Raw genomic sequence first — 27968 nt, forward strand, 5'->3', positions numbered from 1 at the left:
ATCAGGCTAAATACGGAGCATGGAACACGGCAGCCAATCAGCTTCCAATTTGAGGGGTCCCATGGTTGCTAAGCAATTGCTGCTGTAATTCTATCAGATCAGAGAGCTGCAGGGGTTCGGAAGAAAGGCAATAAGAAATCATCATAAAACCCAGAGGGGACCAATGATCCAGTGGCACCATTTCCCCGCCCATTAAACAGTGAAAAGGACAATGCTACTAAGCACCCAAGGGGAGTAGCCCCTGTGTGAGGGCTGGGCAACCATAGGTTCGAGACAGGCAGTTTATTTACCTAACAATCACAATTAGCTACATTTAAAGTGGAGAACAAGCCTCCGCTTTCGTGATCTCTGAGGGTTGTAGCCATTTACACTCGTACCCGTATACGACTTGAAAATGGCAGATTTGGGTACTGATAAACGCATACATTGGAACGCAATTTCAATAGGCCTAAAGTAACATGTTCAGAGGCGTCATGCACATCTCAGTCTGTATTGTGGGGGAGTTTGCCAAATGTTCATCCATGTTCAATGTTTTATATGTATCTGTTAGCCTACCTATCAATTCGTTAACTGAATGTACTGTATCTCCTGTCATGTGGCAATTATCATTGACATTTACACCAAATAAGAAACCAGTTCCTTCGTTTTTAAAAAGTTTGTTATAAAATATAAGGGCTACTAGATAAGGCTTTCATAATGCATTTAGAAGAGGGTCCATCTGTTAGTTATCATGTCTGTAATGACACTAGCAGCCTACAGTCAGTCACCCATTGCGCTTAATTATCGAAGACAGACACACTCATGACTTAATATGTGCATGCCTGGGGGTGATGCGGGGAGTTGTTTTAAGCAGCCTAACCGGTCAAATCAACGACTAAAATGACCAAATATTTATCCATGTCCAATATTTTTAATTGCTAGTAGAATATAACATTACGTCATAAAAGTGTAGTCTGACAAAATGCCGTCCTGAATGGTCTGACACAAACGCATTGTGACAACCTCAAACTGGTCGAAAAGGATCTGAATAATATTTAGTCCAACTGTTGAAATATCGCAGACAGGGACCAGCAACCCCAAAGATACATCTCACCTTCCTAATTTCGGAGAGGACAATGCGTCGAAACGATACCGCTCCCACTACACGCAAGGTGCAGGGAGGGATCTTCTTAGTAAGTTAATTATTATTATTTTTTATCTCGAAAGTCATTCAACACTTTAGGAAATTGTAGTAGCCTAACCAGGTTCCCATCCACAGTTTTTATGTGAGTAAAGTCAAATGAGGTAAAGACGGTTTCAAGTTGTATATTCGCGCTTTCAAACCACTTGAGCCATACTCACAATTAGTGTCATGATGTTGGAAAAATTGCGCACACCATTGCACAGGTCTTATTTTCACGATTTGGAGATGAATTCGCTTTCCAAAGATAATAAACGTGGAAGTGTCATAGCATTTTGTATTCCTAGTTGAATTCTATCTATATTGCACAATCTTGTTTGTGTGCTGTAAAATCACGCAGTGTAATGTAAATTTGTCATAGTTTTATTTTTCAATAGCTCCTTGTTCATGTCAATTACACATCTAAGAAGCATGCAGTGGATATACACCCATATTGCATAACCTCTAGTCATGTATATTCTATATTGTTGTACATTAATATTAGTTTGACAATTAGGGGGTTCAGTCCAGCGTTGTGTTAACCCTTTTCTTTAATATTTATCTATAATAATTGGTAGTTCTAAGTACTTATTTTCCCTGTTTTCTATTTTTCCACAGTATTTAACAGTGGTACATAATAGGAGATAGACAGATAATATCTCCTTTCATTGTTAATATCAACCATAAAGGAAAAGGGCAAAGTACTAGAGTCATGTTATTAATTGTCCAAAGCAGGGATGGAGAGTGAGCTGATGAGGTGGGCTGCAGTGGGTTTGCTGGTCAATACATATACTGAACAGGGATGGAGAGTGAGCTAGTGAGGTGGGCTGCAGTGGGTTTGCTGGTCAATACATATACTAAACAGGGATGGAGAGTGAGCTAGTGAGGTAGGCTGCAGTGGGTTTGCTGGTCAATACATATACTAAACAGGGATGGAGAGTGAGCTAGTGAGGTGGGCTGCAGTGGGTTTGCTGGTCAATACATATACTAAACAGGGATGGAGAGGGAGCTAGTGAGGTGGACTGGTCAATACATATACTGAACAGGGATGGAGAGTGAGCTAGTGAGGTGGGCTGCAGTGGGTTTGCTGGTCAATACATATACTAAACAGGGATGGAGAGTGAGCTGATGAGGTGGGCTGCAGTGGGTTTGCTGGTCAATACATATACTAAACAGGGATGGAGAGTGAGCTGATGAGGTGGGCTGCAGTGGGTTTGCTGGTCAATACATATACTGAACAGGGATGGAGAGTGAGCTAGTGAGGTGGGCTGGTCAATACATATACTAAACAGGGATGGAGAGGGAGCTAGTGAGGTGGGCTGGTCAATACATATACTAAACAGGGATGGAGAGGGAGCTAGTGAGGTAGGCTGCAGTGGGTTTGCTTGTCAATACATATACTGAACAGGGATGGAGAGTGAGCTAGTGAGGTGGGCTGCAGTGGGTTTGCTGGTCAATACATATACTGAACAGGGATGGAGAGTGAGCTAGTGAGGTGGGCTGCAGTGGGTTTGCTGGTCAATACATATACTGAACATGTAACCACAGTAATGGAGGCCAGTAAATCCATTAATAAAAATGTAATTTTGACAAATTAAACAGAAATTGTAGACCTTTAATCTTTTCCAACATGTCAACAGACACTTTACTTCAAATAAGTACAAAACATTTGTGTTAATTTTCTCTCTTTATCCCTGGTTTATCTACATGTCAGAGCCTCTTCAGTGTGGATAGGGTATATTGTGGATGGGGTATAGCATACATTTTCAACAACAGACAGCACTTCCAGTTTGTGTTCATCACTCTTTTGTCTTCATTCCTAGGCACAGCACATGGAACCACCATTGGCATGCAAACAATAAATCTAAAACGAAACAAAGCATAACACGTTGTGAATAATATGAAATATCAATGCAGTATGACGAATTAGCCATCCGTCTGTAAGCTGTTAGTGTCTTAATGACCGTTCCACAGGTGCATGTTCCTTAATTGTTTATGTTTCATTGAACAGCATGGGAAACAGTGTTTAAACCCTTTACAATGAAGATCTGTGAAACGTTTCTTTTTTTGCTGAGTTAATATATAAAACAAAGCACATGAATGTTAAACTGATGCCATTCCAAAACATCCATACAATTGATTCAAATCAACTAAATGGAGAGAGAAAGTCAAGAACCATTTAAAGATGCACTATGCAAAAATTGCTCTGCCATTTCCTGGTTGCTAAAAATCTAATAGTTCTTCCATTTTCAGTTTACATGTACAGTATCTGACAAAACAAACAAGTATCGTGTAGATAATCACTATATCATCTAAACCGCTGGGAAATGTCTTTTCCATAACCAAAAATAATTCTGCTGTTTGAAGCTGGTGTAAAAATCTGAAAGTAAAAGACACAAAAAAAAAACTTAAGAACTGGGAAGCATAGAAGTAGCTTGCCTAGAACATATCCACAGCTTCTTAGTCTTGCTTTCATTGAGAATGACATATCTAACACACATTTCTATGTGCATTTGGTCTGGTCGCACAAAAAGTTACATATTGCAGCTTTAAATGTGGTATTATACTCTGGTTTGAACCCTATACAGGTACACAAGGGGTTAACAAGTGGCAGCTCTGCTTCATGTGTTATCAATCTGGCTGTGGGAAGGTAGTCATGTCAAACGGTCACCTCAGCTCTTATCACACAGCTCTCTCACTGTGACTAGTCTGAAACCCGTGGGGCGCAACCGACCAGCATTTTAAAGTGGAACCTACTCATGTAATGAGTTTGTTAATGTGCTCTTCAAGGCAGTTTTCTGCTAGCCTGGTCCCAGATCTGTTTGGACTTTTGCCTACTCCATTGTCAAATCAAATCAATCTGTCAAAAGTTGCTTGGTCACGTCACTTAATACAAACTGCAATTTCAACCACAACACGTATACGCTTTGATTTAAACATCAAAATACAAGTGCTTGCCTAGCTAACATCTCAATATTTAATGTTGTTGTTAAAAATGTAATTCTGAATTGAGGTTCCAGATGTTGTCATGGAATTATTCAGCAGCTGATCAGTGACCTTGCACAATATTCAGATGCATATTGAATTGTTGAGATTCACAGAAAAGCCCAACTGTTTTGAATGTCAACTCCATAACAGACTGGAACCCAGGCTAGATTTCTGCAGTTATGTTTAAAACAAAATTGCTCTCTCCAGCCCACTACCCTAGCCTTAGCCAGTGGTTAAGATACGCTTACATGATATGCAAATACAATAGGTTCTATCTTCGTAAAAATAGTTGGTTCAATCACTGAGGTAGAGCATCTCCTTTGCTGTAAAATATGATCCAATTGAAACTGAGCAAGCCAATTGACAAAGCGAACAAATGTGATTAGACTGCCAAGTACTTTTCCTCCCCCTAATTCCAAGGATGTCCCTTAGTTTATCCTCACAGTTTCCATATTGCTCATAGGAGATGCCTTTTAATCAGCTGGTGTACAGTATTTCACTTTGACACGGTAGCTATAAAACAAGTAGAACTATGGACACCAGTATACCTTCTGTCTCAGTCTGGCACCACAGTACCCTGTTCCTGTCTGGGGGCTGGGGGCCACTTAACCTATTTACGCTCCAACTCCATCATCACTACTAAAGTGTCACTGTCTCCGACTGTAGTGGACTGATCCACAGAGCTTCTGGGCGATTCCACACCAGGAAGGCCCAAAACTATTTTTGGTATCTCCGATTGTTCTGGCATAGAAACTTAATTGGGAGGAAGGATGTTTGATATGCTTTTTACATTTGAATCACAAACCATTTCTGAGAAAATCATAATGAACGTGGCCATTTTAGGCCCCTTTTAGACCTATACATGCATCTGGTAAGACCCTATGTTCCGTGAACCGTCATGATACAGACAACATTTGGTCACTATACTCCTTATAGTGTGCTCTAAATATAGAGTATTCCTGAAAGTACCCTTTTTGATTTGGACATTTTTTGGAACCATATACTTTTCCAGAGTGGGCGCTCTGCTACTTACTTTTGAAGATGTGAACCATTTTATTCATAGAAATTGACATAAGTCATTAACCAATTACATTCATCAAATCACCAGCAGTTCCCTTTGAATCCATTTTCCCATTCACTATGTTGGTGGTGCTCCTAAAATGTATCATAACTTCCAAAGTAGCAGAGCACCCACTCTGGAAATGTGATGTACTTGTAGAGTATATTATTTAAAAGAGGGGTTCCCAAACTTAAAAAAAAGTTTTTGTCACAAAATGGCTTGTGGGAAGTGACAGAGCTCTTATAGGACCAGGGCACAAATAATAATATTATAATAATAATAATCAATCATTTTGATATTTATTTAGCCATCTTACATATAAAACTTTATTTGTTCATAAAAATGGTGAATAACTCACCACAGGTTAATGAGAAGGGTGTGCTTGAAAGGATGGATGCACATAATTCTGCAATGTTGGGTTGTATTGGAGAGAGTCTGTCTTAAATCATTTTAAGGACACAGTCTGTGCCTGTATTTAGTTTTCATGCTAGTGAGGGCCGAGAATCCACTCTCACATAGGTATGTGGTTGCAAAGGGCATCAGTGTCTTAACAGCGCGATTTGCCAAGGCAAGAAACTGAACGCAGCCCTATCCAGAAATCTAGCATTGGCTTCTGACTAAATTGAATTTTCACAGAACTGCTTGTTGCAATTTCAATGAGGCTCTCTTGTTCAGATATCGGTAAGTGGACTGGAGGCAGGGCATGAAAGGGATAACGAATCCAGTTGTTTGTGTTGTCCGTTTCGGGAAAGTACCTGATAAATTGCGCACCCAGCTCACTCAGGTGCTTCGCTGTATCACATAATGACATTGTCCGTAAGCTTGAGTTAATTTGCACACAAAAAATCATAATGATGGAAAGACCTGTGTGTTGTCCTTGTTAATGCAGACAGAAAAGAGTTCCAACTTCTTAAGCATAGCCTCAATTTTGTCCCGCACATTGAATATAGTTGCGGAGAGTCCCTGTAATCCTAGATTCAGGTGAGAAAAAAACATCACCCAGATAGGTCAGTCGTGTGAGAAACTCGTCATCATGCAATCGGTCAGACAAGTGAAAATTATGGTCAGTAATTAAAAAAATGTGTCAATACCTTGCCCCTTGTAAAAGCGTTACATGGTCGCTGCCCATATCATTGCATAATGCAGAAAATACACGAGAGTTCAGGGGCCATGCTTTATAACAAAGTTAACCATTTTCACTGTAGTGTCCAAAACGTCTTTCAAGCTGTCAGGCATTCCCTTGGCAGCAAGAGCCTCTCAGTGGATGTTGCAGCGTACCCAAGTGGCGTCGGGAGCAACTGCTTGCACGCGTGTTACCACTCCACTATGTCTCCCTGTCATGGTTTTTGAGCCATCAGTACAGATACCAACACTGATACCAACACATGTCATAAAGCTGTCCAGTTCTAAAAGACATCCTCTCATGTTGTCCTGGTTACCAATGGTTTGCAGAAGAGGATGTCTTCCTTAATTACCCCCCCCCCCCCCATAAACGTAACGGACATATACCAGGAGCTGTGCCAGGCCCGCCACGTCTGTTGACTCATCCAGCTGTAACACATATAATTCACTGGCTTGTATGCGAAGCAGTAATTGTTTCAAAACATCTCCTGACATGTCACTGATGCATTGTGAAACAGTGTTGTTTGATGGAGGCATTGTCTGTATAGTTTTTAAGGCCTTTACCCCCAGCATTGTCCCAGCCATTTTCACGGCAGCAGGAACAAATCAAATCAAAATTATTTATAAAGCTTCAGCTGATATCTCAAAGTGCTGTACAGAAACCCAGCCTAAAACCCCAAACAGCAAGCAATGCAGGTGTAGAAGCACGGTGGCTAGGAAAAACTCCCTAGAAAGGCCAGAACCTAGGAAGAAACCTAGAGAGGAACCAGGCTATGAGGGGTGGCCAGTCCTCTTCTGGCTGTGCTGGGTGGAGATTACAACAGAACATGGCCAAGATGTTCAAATGTTCATAGATGACCAGCAGGGTCAAATAATTATAATCACAGTAGTTGTCGAGGGTGCAACAGGTCAACACCTCAGGAGTAAATGTCAGTTGGCTTTTCATAGCCAATTTGCCAATCTTGGTTATTCTCTGGCAAATGCCAAACGTCCTGCACGGTGTTGGGCTGTAAGCACAACCCCCACCTGTGGACGTCAGGCCCTCATACCACCCTCATGGAGTCTGTTTCTTTCAAATGAGCAGACACATGCACATTTGTGGCCTGCTGGTCATTTTGAAGGGTTCTCGCAGTGCTCCTCCTGCTCCTCCTTGCACAAAGGCGGAGGTAGCGGTCCTGCTGCTGGGTTGTTGCCCTCCTACGGCCTCCTCCACGTTTCCTGATGTACTGGCCTGTCTCCTGGTAGCGCCTCCATGCTCTGGACACTACGCTGACAGACACAGCAAACCTTCTTGCCACAGCTCGCATTGATGTGCCATCCTGGATGAGCTGCACTACCTGAGCCACTTGTGTGGGTTGTAGACTCCGTCTCATGCTATCACTAGAGTGAAAGCACCGTCAGCATTCAAAAGTGACCAAAACATCAGCCAGGAAGCATAGGAACTGAGAAGTTCTCTGTGGTTATCACCTGCAGAACCACTCCTTTATTGGGGGTGTCTTGCTAATTGCCTATAATTTCCACCTGTTGTCTATTCCATTTGCACAACAGCATGTGAAATGTATTGTCAATCAGTGTTGCTTCCTAAGTGGACAGTTTGATTTCACAGAAGTGTGATTGACTTGGAGTTACATTGTGTTGTTAAGTGTTCCCTTTATTTTTTTGAGCAGTGTATGATATTTCTTTTTAGTCAAGATTCTAGCAGCCGTGTTTAGCACTAACTGAAGTTTATTTAGTGATTTATCCGGGTAGCCGGAAAGTAGCGCATTGCAGTAGTCTAACCTAGAAGTGACAAAAGCATGGATGAATTTTTCTGCATCATTTTTGGACAGAAAGTTTCTGATTTTTGTAATGTTACGTAGATGGAAAAAAGCTGTCATTGAGGTCCTTCACAATTTTATTTGAGACGACTGTGCAACCATCAAGATGAATTGTCAGATTCAACAGAAGATCTCTTTGTTTCTTGGGACCTAGAACAAGCATCTCTTGTCTGAGTTTAAAAGTAGAAAACTTGCAGCCATCCACTTATGTCTGAAACACAGGCTTCCAGCGAGGGCAATTTTGGGGCTTCACCATGTTTCATTGAAATGTACAGCTGTGTGTCATCCGCATAGCAGTGAAAGTTAACATTATGTTTCCGAATGACATCACCAAGAGGTAAAATATATGGTGAAAACAATAGTGGTCCTAAAACAGAACCTTGAGGAACACAGAAATTTACAGTTGATTTGTCAGAGGACAAGCCATCCACAGAGACAAACTGATATATTTCCAACAGATCAGATCTAAACCAGGCCAGAACTTGACCATGTAGACCAATTTGGGTTTCCAATCTCTCCAAAAGAATTTGGTGATCGATGGTATCAAAAGCAGCACTAATGTCTAGGAGCACGAGGACAGATGCAGAGCCTCGGTCTAACGCCATTAAAAGGTTATTTACCACCTTCACAAATGCAGTCTCAGTGCTATGATGGGGTCTAAAACCAGACTGAAGCATTTCGTATACATTGTTTGTCTTCAGGAAGGCAGTGAGTTGCTGCGCAACAGCTTTTTCTAAAAGTTTTGAGAGGAATGGGAGATTCGATATAGGCCGATAGTTTTTTATATTTTCTGGGTCAAGGTTTGGCTTTTTCAAGAGAGGCTTTATTACTGCCACTTTTAGTGAGTTTGGTACACATCCGGTGGATAGAGACGTTTATTATGTTCAACATAGGAGGGCCAAGCACAGAAATCAGCTCTTTCAGTAGTTTAGTTGGAGTAGGGTCCAGTACACAGCTTGAAGGTTTATAGAGGCCATGATTGTTTTCATCATTGTGTCAAGAGATATAGTACTAAAACACTTGAGTGTCTCCCTTGATCCTAGGTCCTGGCAGAGTTGTGCAGACTCAGGACAACTGAGCTTTGGAGGAATACACAGATTTAAAGAGGAGTCCATACTTTGCTTTCTAATGATCATGATCTTTTCCTCAAAGAAGTTCATGAATTTATCACTGCTGAAGTGAAAGCCATCCTCTCTTGGGGAATGCTGCTTTCTAGTTAGCTTTGCGACAGTATCAAAAAGACATTTTGGATTGTTCTTATTTTCCTCAATTAAGTTGGAAAAATAGGATGATCAAGCAAGCTTTCCAAGCTAGTCGGAAGACTTCCAGTTTGGAGTGGCGCCATTTCCGTTCCATCTTTCTGGAAGCTTGCTTCAGAGCTCGGGTATATTCTGTATTAATTCCTCCACAATAGTATTGGGCTTGCCTGTCCTAGCCACTCGGTAGTTCACCATATACATGTAAGACGTTTCTAGCCCCTTCTTAATGATATCTGTTGCTTTTATACATGTCTTACTACATGAAAGTCGTCTTTATTCTCGCTCAAAAAACTCCCGCCGTTTATTTTTCATTTCAGTTTCATTTCTAAATGTGAATCACATTTTTGTTTTGGTGTACCCCTGAGGGTGTATGTACCCCAGTTTGGGAATACCTGGTTTAAAACAATGTCCCAAAAATTTACAAAATCAAGGTTACTTTTGAGATATTTATACATTTGCGAAAAATTGTATTTCAGAATCTAGACATATGTTAGAGCGCACTATAAAGGAGTATAATGACGCCAATATGTTGTCTGTATCATGTACGGTTCACGGATCATATGGTCTTACAGGAGGCATGTGTTGGTCTAAAAATGTGCCTAAAATTGCCACTTTCATCATGATTAGATATGTAACCTTCTCACCAGGCCCGAACTTGACTCTCATGATATTAACTTACGTAGAGTATCTCAACAGCATGGGATGTTAGGTGAGAAGGATATCTCCAATAAGAATCCCTATTGTAAACTATCTAGGGTGTTGACAAATAGGGTATTACCTTCAGATGGAATGATTAAGGTTTTTGTTATTGTATACGGATATACTTTCCCATGCATTAAATTAAATTGAAACAGGAAATGATGTATTATTACATTTTCAAAGCACCACATCAAAAAATAAAATAATAATAAACCCCAATGAGTCATGCACAACCCATGTCCAAATTATTTCTTGCTTAACCCCAGTTGGCGCGCGTTGGAGCTAAAAAAAAATGACGACACACAAAGTCCCGAAGCACCCCACCGTTGTGGTTACTCACTACTCGTAGATATTCCCTCAGTGTAGTATGGCAGTTCCTGGCAGATTCCCTCACAAGATCCACAGCAAGCACAGCTATCAATGCAGACAGTACTCTTTAGCAGTAACCGATATCCCATGGGAACATGAACTCATTAATCTTTCCCAAGCAATTCTCTCTCGGTTTCACACGATGCTAGGCTAAGCTCAAGGCTGTCAAATACCTCTACGATGAGACGGTAGCTTCAGTCTTTACTAAGTCTTTAGTAACAAAATTATAACAACTCTCTTATAAAATAAAATAGGTATTTCCCATCAAAACTCGGCATGGGTTTTGTTCTATTTTCATCATCTTCTGTTTCATTTTTCTTCACGAACGGTCATAATGTAATGTCCATCCTTTTCTCAATGTCTCTCTGCCTCTCTTTTTTCCCAGGCCTCCCATTAACCAGGTCAACTTTCCCATTGGCCACAGCTTAACAACCAACCTTATTGGTCAAACTTAAAAGTAAACCAACCTATTCACTTATACATTAAAGAAATATTTATTTTAAAGAAATGCATTAACCACATTACAATTCGGGAGCAATTCAATCCCCTTTTAAATATAATGCCAATTAATTATAACAAATAAACTCAGTGCTTGGTTCTAACAAGAATAAACTCAATACTTGGTTCTAACAAGGGTATGACATATATACAAAAAAGCATACAAAACATACTTCCTCCCAATGAAGTTTATATGTGAGAATTGCCAGAACAATCTGAGATACCAAAAATATTTTTGCGCTTTCCTGGCGTTGAATCGCCCTTCCTACTTGTATTTATGTATTTCTGTGTGCTAATGTGTGTGTTGTATTGTGTGTTCAGGTATTAAGCATTGTGTCCCCTCATCCAACAGCCAAAGCCTCAGAATGCCATCACCATTGCGGTGTCATCGCGTGTCCTCTTCAACATGGATAAGGAGCAGCAAATCTACGAACAGAAAGGCATGGAGGACTACCTCAAGTACCAGATAGAGCATGAGATGGAGCCCTTCGCCCCCGGCCCTGCTTTTCCTTTCGTTAAGGTCAGGGAAATAAAGACACACAGACAGACAGAAATACACCCAGAGCTTTGACATTGCCGACCATGTTCGTCAATGTGAATGATGTATGGTGAGAGCTTCTGTTTGACATGACCTCAGGCTCTGGAGGCAGTGAACACTCGGCTGAGGGAGCTGTACCCTGAGAGTGAGGAGCTCTTTGACGTTGTGCTCATGACCAACAGCCACGCACACGCCGGTCTCCGACTCATAAACACCATCAACCACCATCGTGAGTGCCTAATCACACACAGAGACACACACACCCATAAATACGTGCACACATGTACACAACCTGGCCATTGTGCTGTGAATGAGTACATCTTTCATTCAAATTCATTGTTATGCCCTGATAGTAGGTTGGGCTTAAGTGTACCAGGAGATGAGGGCTGTTCTGGTGCACTGATGATGAAGTTTCAGTTGATTTATTCTTGCTCACAGATAAAACTGAAGAAGTGCAGAATTTTCATGGCTAATAATTAGGGATGCACCGGTATGACATTTTTGGCCGAAAAACGATACCGATAACTGATATAAAACATTATTTTTTAAGCATTCTAGTACAGTTAAAGTTATTTTGTTGGCATTTGCGTATGTCCCCATTACCAGTAAAACATAATCAAAACCTATTTATTTCAGTTGCTGTGCTGTTTCGTTGTTAATTTGTCCAGTCTCAACCAGGATTTCATCATACATGTCAAGCAGTGAAGTTTCAGCTCTGTCTGTCCGTGGCCTCTCTTCCTCAGTCCGCACTGTCACGGTGTCCGTTTCCATCTTGTCCAGCTGTGTCTGTAACATTTCACCTAAACCCTGTTTCTTGTCTGCATCGAAGTAGCGGTCCTTGTACCTAGCATTGAGCATGGTGGTGACACAGTAAAGAGGCTCAGAGTGAATGCCATCGAATCACTTGTTCACAGCCTCTAGTAGAGTACTTTTGTAAGTTTTAACCCCACGGTCTGTGTCGGCAGTTTTGTTGAGCAGGCGTTTCAATGACATGACAGAGGGTATCATGTCTGCTGCAGACGCAGTTGATGATCTTATTTCTCGAGTCAGTTGTTCGAATGGCGCTAGGAGCGTTCATGTTTCCAAGTTTCGAACATGTTCTCAAATGCCATTGAAATGGCAGCAGCGTTATGAGAACCAGCACTTTCTTGCAGTACGTTTTTCTTCAGTACGAAATCCTCATCGTCCCACTGTGCTGTCAGACTCAGCATGCTCATGGGGCTGACATCGCTGGTCCAAATGTCAGTCATAAAGCTAATAGCAGTGACGCCCATAGCAAGTAGCTCATGGATATGTGTTTCAACAATACTGTTTTGGGCAACATCTGAAAAATAGTGCCTACTTGGTAGTGTGTACCGGAGCTCGAGGTGCTCGACCAGTTGGCGAAAGTTATATAGGTATGCACGACATCTACCTACGTTATATAGGTATGCACGACATCTACCTACGTTATATAGGTATGCGCGACATCTACCTACGTTATATAGGTATATGCACGTCATCTACCTACGTTATATAGGTATGCACGACATCTACCTACATTATATAGGTATGCACGACATCTACCTACGTTATATAGGAATGCACGACATCTACCTACGTTATATAGGTATATGCACGACATCTACCTACGTTATATAGGTATGCACGACATCTACCTATGTTATATAGGTATGCACGACATCTACCTATGTTATATAGGTATATGCACGACATCCACCTATGTTATATAGGTATATGCACGACATCTACCTACGGTATATAGGTATATGCACGACATCTACCTACGTTATATAGGTATATGCACGACATCTACCTACGTTATATAGGTATGTACGACATCTACCTACGTTATATAGGTATATGCACGACATCTACCTACGTTATATAGGTATGTACGACATCTACCTACGTTATATAGGTATGCACAACATCTACCTACGTTATATAGGTATGCACGACATCTACCTACGTTATATAGGTATGCACGACATCTACCTACGTTATATAGGTATGCACGACATCTACCTATGTTATATAGGTATGCACGACATCTACCTACGTTATATAGGTATATGTACGACATCTACCTACGTTATATAGGTATGCACGACATCTACCTACGTTATATAGGTATGCACGACATCTACCTACGTTATATAGGTATATGCACGACATCTACCTACGTTATATAGGTATGCACGGCAGCTTTGACATCTGTTTTGCACATCGGCGTTAAACTAGACATCGGGCCAATGCCGATGTTGGTATTTTTAGCTAATATCGGCCGATTCCGATATGCTTACCGACTATATCATGCATCCCTACTAATAATGACAAAACACTAATTTAAAATACATAATACGTGACATAAATAGAATACAGAACACTTGAAACATCACCGGACATTTTTCATGAAATGTTAAAATGTGATTGTAAAAATAAAATACTTTTTTGGGAAAACATTTAAGAACTAGAGTTATTATACAGTCTGATAGCAGTGGGTAGAGTGGCGTTTCACAGGTGGTTTGTGCAGGCTGTTATACAGGACAGATTGTGGCTGTTTCTCAGGAGCCTGTTTGTGTTTCTCAGGAGCCTGTTTGTGCAGTTACCTATTTTTGGAGGGAGCAGGTTGTTCAATGCATGGTGTGCACTGTCTTTCACTAGGTGCACTGCAGCATGCTCTCGCTGCTCTGCAGTGGAGGGAGCTGTGGTTGGACTGCTCCACCCCTGGAGATGATCCTCAAGGCCCTCCTCTGTACCCTGTCTAGTTGGGCCTGCTGCTTTTTACTGCATCCAACTAACAGCACTCCACCGTATCCCAGACGAGGCCTAACCAGTGTAGGGTATACTGTGACCAAATCTTCAGTGGGTAGGCCATTTCTGGCAAGAACAGTCAAAGTGCAGGGGTTGTGAGGCTTTCCTCACTGACTGCTAAACATGTGTGTCACTGAGGTTAGAGTCTAGATGAAAACCAAGATACTTGGTTGTTGTTACCACTGGTATTTTCTGTCCTACTATGATTAGTGGTGCAGGTTGTGGATGATCTCTAGAAAAACATATCCACATTTCCACAGACTGTTTCCCATTCAGGAGCATGTTGTTGGATGGGATCCACTCTTCCAGCTGCTTTGTCTTCAAGCCCATAGAAGTGTCCTCTTGGATGCTGGTTAATGGTATGGCTCAGGACAGCCCTACATCGTCTGCATATCCAGTGTCCAGAGTGTCACTGAAGACAACTTTTTTGATGGACATCTGAAGGAGAAACAGATATGGTGAAACCATGCCCCCTTGTGGTACACCAGAGGTGGCCTCTGACTAAGGGCTAAATGTGCCATTTGCCATCACCCTCTGCCTTATTCCGGTGGTGTAGCTGTGGAGCCAGGCTAGTAACCTTGGATACAGTTCAATGTCAGACAGATGTTGCAGGAGCTTTGCGTGATCTACTCAATCAAAGGCTTTGGACATATCAGCTATTAACACCCTCACCATTGTTGGTTTTCTGGAATCTGTAGCTGCCAGCCAGGAGTGTGTTTCTCAAGGGTGGCAGTAGTGCTGGACTTAGGCATATAGGAGATAGGCATACTGATTTGTGCACTTTTTTATGATGAAGCTCTTCTGGATTTTTCCAAGGCATGAAGTTCGAGAGATCCGCCTCCAGTCACTCTTTGGACATGGGTTTGACAATTTAAGTGTGGGGACACACATTGTCAGTTTCCCAGGCAGCAGGAACAGCCCCCTGCCAGTAGGTGGTGTTAACTATGTGTGTGATGACAGGGGCTAGATCTTCTGCATGCTCTTTTAGTAGCCAGGCTGGAATGCTATCAGGCCCACCCGCTGTACGTGGGCTGATCTGGTCAGAGCTTGCTTTATCTAGCCAATGCTGCACAGCTCAACCTGCCTTGTAGGTATGCGCAGGGGGAAGATGGCAAGACGTGTGGTGCTTGTCCACACCTCAGCAAAGAAGCCATTTAAAACATCAGCCACGTCGTCATCTTCAGTTCCCTCAACCTGTATTCTCACTCCTGATGTTTTCTTTCATCCCAGTCCTTTGTTAATGAAGTCCCACCATTCCTTAGGGTTTCTCTTCCTGGATTTCAGTTTTGTAGTAGTTTTTCTTTGCTTCCTTGATAAGCATTTGCAGTGTTTCTGTATTTTCTGCATTTCAATATTTTCCCCCTCCATCTGTTGAAAATCTGTTTTACTGATGGCAGCCTTTATTTTTTTAGTCATCCAGGGCTTGTCCAGTGTTGTTGTTTTCTTATTGGCATGCATACATCAAGTGCAGTTTGAATGCAGGAGTTGAACGTCTACCCCTGTGCATTGATGATCACCACGTCGTATTTGGCAGACCAGTAAGTACTGGCCATACATCGTGCCAAGGCCTCCTTTCTGTTCTGGGTTACCAGACATCCTTTTCCCCCGCTGCACCTCGCTTCTCCCTCCTGATGTTGTTTTTTGGGGAGAACAGCAGACATTTGTGATCACTGGATCCGACAGGAGCAAGTACAGTGGGGGTGTTGTAGTGATTCTTCATGATTTGCAATGATCAGATCTAGGATGGAGTCCACTCTGGTCTTGTCTTTGACCACTTGTTTCATGTCTGGATGGGAGTTTGTTAGCATCTTGATGGACAGGTGATTAAAGTCCCCACACAGGATGAGACCCATTTCAGGATAGGACATGTGTTCTGCTGAAGTGTTTTCTCATTTGCCCATGGTGGATGTTAGCGTATTCCCACTACCAGAGTTGAAACTGAGCTGGGGAGTCGTTTAGGACGAAGCTGAAGCCACACACACTCAAACTCCTCTTTCTCTAGATCAGTTCTTATCTTTTCCTGCATACTGTGATTCACATACATAGCTATGCCCCCTCCTCTCATCCCTTCTCTGGACCTGTCATTTCTTCTATGAAAAAGAGAGTCATCTGGGATATTTTCGTGGACCCATGTTTCAGTGACACATCCCATGTCTGCATTTACTGATTGAAGTAGCAGTTCAAATGCATCCACTTTGCTTATCAATGATCTTGAATTAGAAACAAGCACATTCAGAGTCTCTGGGGTATTTCTGGACGTATTTGTGACATCACATAATTCATTTAGATTCCAAAACGTTTGGCCAATCCAATGTTATCAGAGCCCTGCTTAATAGGTTAAAAGAGCAGGAAAAGTATGCATTGCACCAAAAACACAACTATAAAATACAAACATTTCAAACATTGTAACACATGTTACTCTTGAACAGATGATGGTGCTCTGGGTGCTCCACACAGCTGATCATTCCCATTTCCACACAGACTGTAAGAGCCAGTGTCCCTCAGAACACACGTCTGCTTAAAACTTCACAAAAATAACTTTAGCTGTTTGGGTTTTGTCCAAATACATCATCATGATGATGTGGCTGGTGACACTTCAAGGTTACTTTCTAAATGTAATCTGTTACAGTTACTAGCTACCTGTAACGTAACTTTTGGATTACCAGAATGTATATGGATTTGGATTACCCAAATCTGATTACTTTCAGTGACTTTTAGATTACTTTCCCTTTAGGAGGCGCAGATTAGTATCTGGCACATCAACACGGTCATAAAATCTGATTTTAACCCTAACCTTAACCACACTGCTAACCCTAATGCCTAACCCTATCCTTGAATTAAGACTAAAAAGCTCATTTATGTTTTCATACATTTTTACAATATAGCAAATTTAGACTTTGCAGCTGGCCCATCTATCAGAAATTGCACAGTTCTGCCTCAAGGATAAGACTCATCCCAATAAACATCAACCTGCTTAAAACTTCTTACGGCTAGGGGGTACTATTTTCACGTCCGGATGAAAAGTGTGCCCAAACTAAACTGCCTGCTACTCAGGCCCAGAAGCTAGGATATGCATATAATTGGTAGAAACACTCTAAAGTTTCTAAAACTGTTAAAATTATGTCTGTGAGAATAACAGAACTTATTTGACAGGCGAAACCCTGAAGACAAACCATCCAGGATTTTTTTTGAGGTCACTCTCTTTTCAATGGGTTTTCTATGTGGATCTAGATTGCTAAGGCACTTGCTTGCAGTTCCTATCGCTTCCACTGGATGTCAACAGTCTTTAGAAATTGGTTGATGTTTTTCCTTTGAGAAATGAAGAAGTAGGGCTGTTCAGAACGAGGGTCGAGTCTAATGGAAATTTTGGAGATATTACGACAGAATTTATCAAACAAAAGGACCATTTGTGATGTTTAATGGACATATTGGAGTGCCAACAGAAGAAGATCTTCAAAGGTAAGGCACGAATTCTATCGTTATTTCTGACTTTTGTGTCGCGCCTGGTGGGTTGAAATGTGATTTTCATGTGTTTGTTTGATGGGGTGCTGTCCTCAGATAATAGCATGGTTTGCGTTCGCCGTAAAGCCTTTTAGAAATCTGACACTGTGGCTGGATTAACAAGAAGTTCATCTTTAAACCAATGTATAACACTTGTATGATTCATGAATTATTATTATGAGTATTTCTGTTTTTGAATTTGGCGCACTGCTATTTCACTGGGTGTTGTCAAATTGCCGCGCAAAGGGATCACTAAGAAGTTTTAAAAGGCATTAGAATAAGACAATAATGAATATTACCAATTGAATGACATCTATTGCAGGATAAATCTATGTCATCTATCTAAATCTATCTAATCTATGTCTACAGTTGACATAGTTGGCCATAAATGGATGCTGCGCTTTACTTTATGGGTTGGTTAAGTAGGCTTCTTCTAACCCATTGCTTTCCACTACAGATAATAATATGATTAGGCTATATCTTTATATTTAAAAAAGGAGTCTCAGATTTCCAGTCTTTCCAATTCATTTAATACTCCCTGATCTTCAAGAATAGGACTTGGAAATATGAAAATATAGTTTAGCCAGATTCGTTTTTGGGTTATGCTCAGGTAAAACAAAGTCTAATTATCCTAATCCGTTGTTGTTGTTTTTTGTCATGATGGACTGATGGACTCACTACCAAAAATTGGTACTTGCATGTGAAAAACTAGATGGTAATTTTCTATTCTATAAAAGCCCCATTCATGGTCTTCATAAATTATACTAGATTTGGACCAGATGGAGCACAATACCACAGCGGAGTTTAAGAAGGGAGAAACTAAAACACATTTTTCACTTGCTGTCCACTGGCGCGTGGCGTATTCATTACTCCAATTCTGTTGCAAAATGTTTCTTAAACGGAAGCAAGCGGAACAATGGGGAGGGATCTACCTGAATTTGTCTAAAATAACCTCTTGTTTTTCTCTGTTTGTTTCCGTAATGAATACGCCCTGAGGTGTATTCACCTGAGGTTCTGGGCCCTGGGGGTGGAGGGGTGTGGGTAATGGTGGGGTCAGTCCTCTCACCCCCTACCCTCACTAAAATACCCTGGCCAAGTGGAAACATCTGCTCTGCCTGAGCCCCTATCTCAGGCTCTTTCCTTCCATCAAACCTCAATCCACTTTTTTCTCTCCCTACTCCTCTCTAGGGATTTTTCTCTCTTTGTATCTCCCTAGTCTTTGGCAACTGTTATCTCATCCCCGGAGTGTATTCAGATATACAGCTACTCAAACACAGCTCCATTGGTTCTCCTCAGACTCTGCTGGCACTGTTGGTATTGGGCTGCAGCTCATTGATTCAGTGCAACACTGAAGGTTTTATGATCGAACAATACAATCGCCACACTCCCTTTTTCTGGGAGTATAATCCATCTGGCCACAGCATGACGAATTTCTGATTTACAGCCAGAAACCATAACATTGACTCTATGCCCTTCTCTCTTTCCTCTGCAGAGCTCTTCATTGAGCGTTTCTGTATGACGGGTGGGAACAGTCCCATTGGGTACCTGAAGGCTTACCACACTAACCTGTACCTGTCTGCTGACCCCATGAAGGTCCGAGAGGCCCTGGAGGAGGGTAAGTGGACAGAGAGTATAGTCTTGTTAGTTACACTCTTAGAAAAAAGGTGCTATCTAGAACCTAAAAGGGTTCTTCAGCTGTTCCCATAGGAGAACCTTTTGAAGAATCCGTTTTGGTTCCAGATAGAACCATTTTGGGTTCCATGTAGAACCCTTTCCTCAGAGAGTTCTACATGAAACCCAAAAGGGTTATATCTGGAAGCAAATAGGGTTCTCCTATGGGGACAGACGAATAACCTTTTTCTCTAAGAATGTACTGTCAGTCTTATCGATGGACACGTAAGACAGTTATCTAGTTGTTTAATACAGTAAAAGAAGCTTACCTTGATCAAGTGATACTGAGTAATCTCCCACTGTCTGTCTCTCTCACTCTCTCTCCCTTTATCTCTGCCTCTCTATCTCTCTCTCTCTCAGGGATCGCAGCAGCCACCATGTTTAATCCACCAGAGAAGAGAACAGAAGTGTCAGAGACTCAGCTGCGGGTGGCCTTCGATGGGGACGCAGTGCTCTTCTCTGACGAGTCAGAGCGCATCTTTAAGGCCCACGGACTGGACAAGTTCTTTGAGCATGAGAAGACACACGAAAACACACTTCTTGATCATGTATGTCCACGTATCATTCTATAACACAATAGTTTGTAAATTGACAAAGCAATATCACTCTGTACTTCATATGGATGAAGGAATCTAGTGCGGGCAGAAGAGGTTTGGTGTCTCTGTCGATTTTAAGTGACACATGTTCAGTGTTTGGGCTCATCGTGCAGCAACTCCCTCTCTCTCCTTCTCTCTTCCTCTCAGGGACCACTGAAAGGGTTCCTGGAGTCACTGGGGAAGCTGCAAAAGAAGTTCTATGCCAAGGATCAGCGTCTGGACTGCCCCATCCGTACCTACCTGGTGACGGCACGCAGCGCAGCCAGCTCAGGCACCCGGGCCCTGAAGACACTGCGATCCTGGGGCCTGGAGACAGACGAGGCCCTCTTCCTTGCTGGGGCCCCTAAGGGGCCAATGCTGGAGAAGATCCGGCCTCACATATTCTTTGACGATCAGTTGTTCCATGTGGAGGGAGCTTCGCAGCTGGGGACCGTGGCAGCTCATGTGCCATATGGTGTGGCTCAGAAACTACCCCAGCAGAAGCCTGCTAAGGAGAACACTAAAGACTTTAGCGCTGCCACCAAGTAGTCTGGATTTCACTCTCTTCCCTAACCAAAGGGACAATAAAACAGCATTGTGTATTTGAATGAGACAGTCCTTTTCAGTGCCCTCAGTTATCTGGGGAGAGAATCACATGACAATGGGAGAAGCATAGAGGGAGGGCATGCCATTTTCACCCGTTGTCATGTGTCATCACAAGAGACAGTGCCAGTAGATGTAAAACAAAACGTCAAATATCGTATGCCCAAAAAGTGCTGTACATACATATCCAGATCTTGACCTACCAAGGTAAAAGAACTGGAATTGTATCTAATTAACTCTGTCAGACCAGGAAAAATATAATTTTACAGCAATTCCTCAATAGAATCTGCACACAATTGCAAGGTCTATCGCCAGTCCTGCAATGATGTATTAATGCTGTGAAATTGTAATACCATTTTAGTGTTAGAAATGTTTAAAAATACATGTCTCTTTGCTAATAAGCTCATTTTTGTTTCGTTTTAATTGAATACAATCACCGTAAGGTACTTAATTGTTACCCAGAAATGATTTAATATTTAGATGGAAACAGCTCAATTGGAACATTACCATAGCATTAACATTCCGAAAACCATCATTTACATCCAAAAATCCACCCAAATATAGACTATACAATAGTTGTGGAGTTTACAAATCTGTGAATTGTAGCAACATCATGATGAAATGTATAAATGCATTATCTCAGTCTATACAGATATTTGGCAATACAGTATTTGTAACATTGTGGGGGAGGGGTGTTTATAAACCTACAGTAGACTGTACCTGTATCATTTCAGCATATCACATTTATCTTAGGTTGAAAACATGTTTTATGGAATATGTATTGCATGTTATTGACGTCATTGTTTGTTCTATTATTTTGTTTCTAATCTAGGAAACGTTTATTTAGTACCTTTTGTTTGCTCCTCATGCAAGTTACTATATGTGCTGTATGGCTGCGTTTACAAAGACAACCCAATTCTGATCTATTTCCAATAATTGGTCTTTTGACCAAGATATTAGATATTTTTCAGAGCTGAAGACCAATTAGTGACAAAAAAGATCAGAACTGGGCAGCCTGTGTAAACATTTAGTGCAATCCTAGCTCCTTTGGATGTCCCTAGCCTAAACCCTAACCTTAACCATTCTAAATGTCCATTTAAATGGTGTAGGGACGTCCTAAGAATCCTGGATACCCTGTCTAAACGCAGCCTATGCAATGTTAACCTAAAGTGCAAAAATGGACAACCTCCTCTCACTTTATAAAAATGGGCACTGAGCCATTCTGTAAAAACATGGCTTCTGTGAGGAGATGGCATAATGTGTAAATTATATGGCTTTTATATTTGTTTATTGACTTTTATTCCATTCAATCATCCCATATCCTGTGTTATGATACTGGTGGTTTGTACAGTTGTGGCTATCAGTACAGCTTCATTTAGTCACATCAAGAACAACTACAGTCTGTAGCCATGAACTACTACTGGTAGGGCCAGTCATGTATAGCCATAAGGGACATTTTGGTTCGTTTGACCTTTTCTGCTGCTTTTGAGAAATGGTTCGATCCCTCTTTCGGGCATTACTTGTTGAGTAAATAAAACACAAAAAAATCATAATACAGTAACTATTGGTCACTCTATATGTTCCGGGCCTCTTCTGATGGCATTGAGGAGTACACCACACGAGTAACTGGCTTTATCAATAAGTGCATCGAGGACATCGTCCCCAGAGTGCTATGTACACACCCCAACCTGAAGCCATGAATTACAGGCAATATTCGCACTGAGCTAAAGGGTAGAGCGGCCGCTTTCAAGGTGCCGGACTCTAACCCAGTAGCTTATAAGAAATCCTGCTATGCCCCCTGACGAACCATCAAACAGGCAAAGCGTCAATAAAGGACTAAGATCGAATAGTACTACACCGGCTCCGACGCTCGTCGGATGTGGCAGGGTTTGCAAACTATTACAGACTACAAAGGGAAGCACAGACGAGAGCTGCCCAGTGACACGAGCCTACCAGACAAGCTTCCCAGTGACAAACATGTTGTTGAGCTGTATACTTACTCTCACTTTGTGCATCTCTCTTTCAGATCTGCCATGCACTCCACCAGTACCTGACAGACTCATCTCTGAAAAAGCAGAGATGGGTGGCTGACAAGGAAAAATAAAAAACAACACACACTCTCTCTCATACACACTCACACACATTATCCCCAGTGTAAATTAATTGTATTTACTTGTTTATTTTATGTTTGCTCAATTTGATTTTAGGATTTGAGATATCTATTCCGACATATCCATTCTCAATATCTACATAATTACTCTAAATATCTATCAAATCAAAGTGTTATTGATATTGTAAAAGACTTGCTTAATTTGTATAGTTTGAGGAAATTCTGTGTGCTTTTGAAAAACATGCCTCCCTCTCACACATACACACATTAGACCCAATGTAAATACATTGTTTATTTTATGTATGCTCCATTTTGTTTGAGGATTGTCAAATCTAAGTTTATTTGTCACTTGCGCTGAATACAACATGTGTAGACCTTACAGTGAAATGCTTATTTACAGGCTCTAAACAATAGTGCAAAAAGGGTATTAGGTGAACAGGGTAGGTAAAGAAATAAAACAACAATAAAAAAACAGGCTATATACAGTAGCGAGGCTATAGAACTAGCGAGGCTACATACAGACACCGGTTAGTTAGGCTGATTGAGGTAGTATGTACATGTAGATATGGTTAAAGTGACTATGCATATATGATGAACAGAGAGGAGCAGTAGTGTAAAAGAGGGGTTGGTGGGTGGGACACAATGCAGATAGCCCGGTTAGCTAATGTGCGGGAGTACTGGTTGGTCGGCCCAATTGAGGTAGTATGTACATGAATGTACATCGATGGAACAGTAGTGGAGAGGGTAGTAAGTTTTAAGTTCCTCGGCGTACACATCACAGACAAACTGAATTGGTCCACCCACACAGACAGCATCGTGAAGAAGGCGCAGCAGCGCCTCTTCAACCTCAGGAGGCTGAAGAAATTCGGCTTGTCACCAAAAGCACTCACAAACTTCTACAGATAAACAATCGAGAGCATCCTGTCGGGCTGTATCACCGCCTGGTATGGCAACTGCTCCGCCCACAACCGTATGGCTCTCCAGAGGGTAGTGAGGTCTGCACAACGCATCACCGGGGGCAAACTACCTGCCCTCCAGGACACCTACACCACCCGATGTCACAGGAAGGCCATAAAGATCATCAAGGACAACAACCACCCGAGCCACTGCCTGTTCACCCCGCTATCATCCAGAAGGCGAGGTCAGTACAGGTGCATCAAAGCTGGGACCGAGAGACTGAAAAACAGCTTCTATCTCAAGGCCAACAGACTGTTAAACAGCCACCACTAACATTGAGTGGCTGCTGCCAACACACTGACTCAACTCCAGCCACTTTAATAATGGGAATTGATGGGAAATGATGTAAAATATATCACTAGCCACTTTAAACAATGCTACATAATATAATGTTTACATACCCTACATTATTTATCTTGTATGTATACGTATATACTGTACTCTATATCATCTACTGCATCTTTATGTAATGCATGTATCACTAGCCACTTTAAACTATGCCACTTTGTTTACATACTCATCTCATATGTATATACTGTACTCGATACCATCTACTGCATCTTGCCTATGCCGCTCTGTACCATCACTCATTCATATATCTTTATGCACATATTCTTAATCCCTTTACACTTGTGTGTATAAGGTAGTAGTTTTGGAATTGTTAGCTAGATTACTCGTTGGTTATTACTGCATTGTCGGAACTAGAAGCACAAGCATTTCGCTACACTCGCATTAACATCTGCTAACCATGTGTATGTGACAAATAGAATTAAGCAGCAGCTCTTGATCATTGTCACGTAAATACACCGTCCTATTCGCGTTACATGTTCAGAACTAGAAAGTGTAGGTTATATAGTAGAAATAACGACGCTCATATTCAAAATCATTAAACTAAATAATGAGGATTTCTATCAGCCTAATCGAGGAGTAGATTACATCTCAAATTCCAGTGTTCTAACTTGTAAACAGGGCTGCATGAGATTTCTATTAATGCAACTCCGTGCAGGCAAAGGCAATGTCCTCTTTAGGTATAATGCCAGGAGACGCTTGTGAATTTGACAGCTCTAACACAGTTCCACCTCAGACACCGCCAAAACAACCGCTATGTGGATGTCGGCTAAAGCAGATGTGATTGAATAGAGCCCCAAGTGAGGGAGAGTGTGCATGGGTGTATACATGCATGTGATGATTACCTGTATCACCTATCGTGGCTGGTGTAGCAGGTGCAGGGGCAGACGACTTCAGCTGTGAGGACTGTGGTTGAGCTAATAGGGATGTCAGATCTAAAAGAGAGAGTAACAATTTTCTTAAGTTAAAATAATTATACAACAAAACAGAATGAGTGATTGAGTGAGTATACGTGTGTGATAATTACCTGGATCACATCACACTGCTTCAGGTCTACAAGCCTCTGGAAGTTCCAGCGTGCCACTCCAGGCCTGGAACAGCTTGGTTGAATCATTGTTACCGGTCACCCACCGAGCCTGGTTGGCAGATTTGAAAGATAGGCACAATATTACTTTAATGACAAAGCCTTGACTTCACACTAACCTAAACAGAACAGACTATGGGAGGCACACAGTAGTACATAGAGCCTTGACTAGATGGAACTCTATTCCACATCAAGTAACTCATGCAAGCAGTAAAATTAGATTTAAAAAATCTGATAAAAATACACCTTAAGGAACAGCGGGGACTGTGAAGGGAAACACAGGCATACACACAATAACATATGCACTGTACACACACGTACATATGGATTTTGTGTTGTAGATATGTGGTAGTAGTGTAGAGGCTTGAGGGCACACAATGTGTTGTGAATGTATTGTGATATTTTTAAAATTGTATAACTGCCTTAATTTAGCTGGACCCGAGGTAAGCTAATGGGGATCCATAATAAATACAATACAAAAAATGTATTCAGTTTGTGTGTATCTGGCAACCACACAGCAGACTTCATTTTATTAATTTTTGTACCTTTATTTAAACTAAGCAAGTCAGTTCAGAACAAATTCTTATTTACAATGACGGCCTACACCGGCCAACGCTGGGTGAATTGCACGCCGCCCTATGGGACTCCCAATCCCGGCCAGTTGTGATACAGCCTAGAATTGAACCAGGGTGTCTGTAGTGACGCCTCAAGCACTGAGATGCGGTACCTTAGACCACTGCGCCACTCGGTGTTATTATGACTTAAAGTGTCAACCTGACCACATCCTTGAAGTAGGACATTCAGTGATTAGCTTCGGAAAAAATTACTATCAACAGTGTATAATAAAAAGGATATAAAATATTCAGATCTGGATTGACAAGTAGGCTAAATCATGTGAAGCTACAAACCTCTAGGGCTTAGTCTACACTCAAGGATGCAAGGCATGAGCTCTAGGACCATGCCTCAGGACTACCTGGCCTGACGACTTCTGGCTTTCCCTGTCTCCAGTCCACCTGGTCGTGCTGCTGATCCAGTCTCTGCTGTTTCTGTCTGCAGCTATGGAACCCTTTTACCTGCTCTGGACTCACCGAAGGAACTACCTTGTCCCAGACATGCCGGTTGATCCTGTCTCTCTACGGGACCTACTGTCTCAACCTCTAAATGCTCAGCTATGAAGAGCCAACTGGCATTTACTCCTGAGGTGCTGAACTATTGCACCCTCTTTAACCACTGTGATTATTATTTGACACTGCTGGTCATCTATGAACGTTAAACGTCTTGAAGAACGATCTGGTCTAAATGGCTGTACTCTTTTATAATCTCCACCAGCACAACCAGAGGAGGTCTGGCCACCCATCAGAGCCTGGTTCCTCTCTAGGTTTCTTTATAGGTTCCTGCCTTTCTAGGGAGTTTTTCCTAGCCACTGCGCTTCTATGTCTGCATTGCTTGCACTTTGGCGTTTTAGGCTGGGTATCAGTATAAGAACTTTGTGGCAACTGCTGATGTAAAAGGGGCTTTATAAAATACATTTGATAGATTGCTTGTATATGCTGCTATTCATGTCAGTAACTAAATATGACATTGAGTTATCTTACATGTACCTTAAGCCAACACTTTTTCCTGGTCTTTCCTGGGCATCAGGTTTTGGAATGAAGGGCCTAGAGAATTGTAATATTAACAATAATTAGTGTCCACATTTATGAATGAATGAAATTCAATTTGGGTTAGCTGTGTATCTCATCTGATTGAGATGTGCTGATGATATACTGTATATTTCTATTTTCTTTAAAAAATCTGCCACCAAACCACACAATTCTATCTAGCGAGAGTGCACACAACCGTTAGATTATTTTACCAAGTCAAAAAATAACCTCATTTTGTCAAGGGAGACCTGGAAAAGAAGACAGAGCTCTCAAGTAAAAGGCATATCCATAGCAGCAGCTATGGTATGGATAAGGACAATAGCTGTGTTTGAATACTCATACTAACCGCAATATAGTATGCTTATTGGTCATAGTATGGATATAGTTAGTATGCCAAAAGTTCCCGGATGTCGTACTAAATTTGCAAAAATATGAAATATACACGCAGAAGACACTATTTCCGTACTTTAGGGACCATAATGCAATTCTTCAGAAGATGGGCGTGGCCTCACATTGCTTTCAGATTTGAAGAAAATGGCGGAAAATATGCAGCCGATGTACGAGAGCAGATACAAATGCATTGCTAATTATGACAAATGTTAAGAAAATGTTGAACAATGTAATGACTTTTCAAATAAATGACCTTACACGTTATGTAGCCTGACAATTCTTTAGCTATGCTGTCCTTACGAATCACATAGCATATCATTACACCAGTAACATTATGTACCCGTATGTTAGTTATACATCAAACTTGCCAGTATATTAACTATAGGCTAACCAACATTTATTGACTTGATTATTCCCGTCACTCTTAGCTAAATGGTATTGTCGTTGTGGGTTCTCAATGGACATTCGGGTACTTTCGTAAATTCACTCTGGCTATCTACTCCGATTTCAGAGCACTCTCCTCTGAGTGTACAAGAGCACAGAATAATGAATTTACGAGCGCTAACACCCATTGAATATGGCATTTGTCAGCAAAAATACGTAATTAAATTGTTGCCAGCAGCAGTTATAGTCACCAACGCTCTAGATTACATGAAAACTGCCTGACCAGCTTTGCTATGGTGAGTAAAATGGTCAGAGTGGTTTCATTTGTGTCTGGAAGTAGCTAGCCAACGTTAGCTTGGGTACTTGACTGCTGTTG

At 41.5% G+C, this 27968-nt stretch overlaps 1 protein-coding gene and 1 long non-coding RNA gene across 2 annotated transcripts; one reads left to right on the forward strand and one right to left on the reverse strand.

Annotated features, from left to right (window-relative positions):
- The first annotated feature begins 977 nt into the window (after positions 1-977).
- On the forward strand, positions 978-22223 carry LOC109893768 (cytosolic 5'-nucleotidase 1A-like). The gene is made up of 6 exons (XM_020486979.2): positions 978-1172; positions 11324-11491; positions 11609-11738; positions 19320-19442; positions 19859-20046; positions 20242-22223. Exons 1-6 carry the CDS (start codon positions 1116-1118, stop codon positions 20620-20622), a joined length of 1047 nt encoding a protein of 348 aa, XP_020342568.1. The 5' UTR covers positions 978-1115; the 3' UTR covers positions 20623-22223.
- On the reverse strand, positions 2764-27809 carry LOC116374701 (uncharacterized). Its single transcript, XR_004210644.1, has 4 exons — positions 26777-27809; positions 25119-25227; positions 24937-25026; positions 2764-3023 (listed from the first exon to the last, which is right to left on the reverse strand). It is a non-coding gene; the product is annotated as an uncharacterized LOC116374701 (long non-coding RNA).
- Positions 27810-27968: the final 159 nt, after the last annotated feature.

The sequence above is a fragment of the Oncorhynchus kisutch genome, linkage group LG7 (genome assembly GCF_002021735.2).
Source record: "Oncorhynchus kisutch isolate 150728-3 linkage group LG7, Okis_V2, whole genome shotgun sequence".
Classification (NCBI taxonomy): domain Eukaryota; kingdom Metazoa; phylum Chordata; class Actinopteri; order Salmoniformes; family Salmonidae; genus Oncorhynchus; species Oncorhynchus kisutch.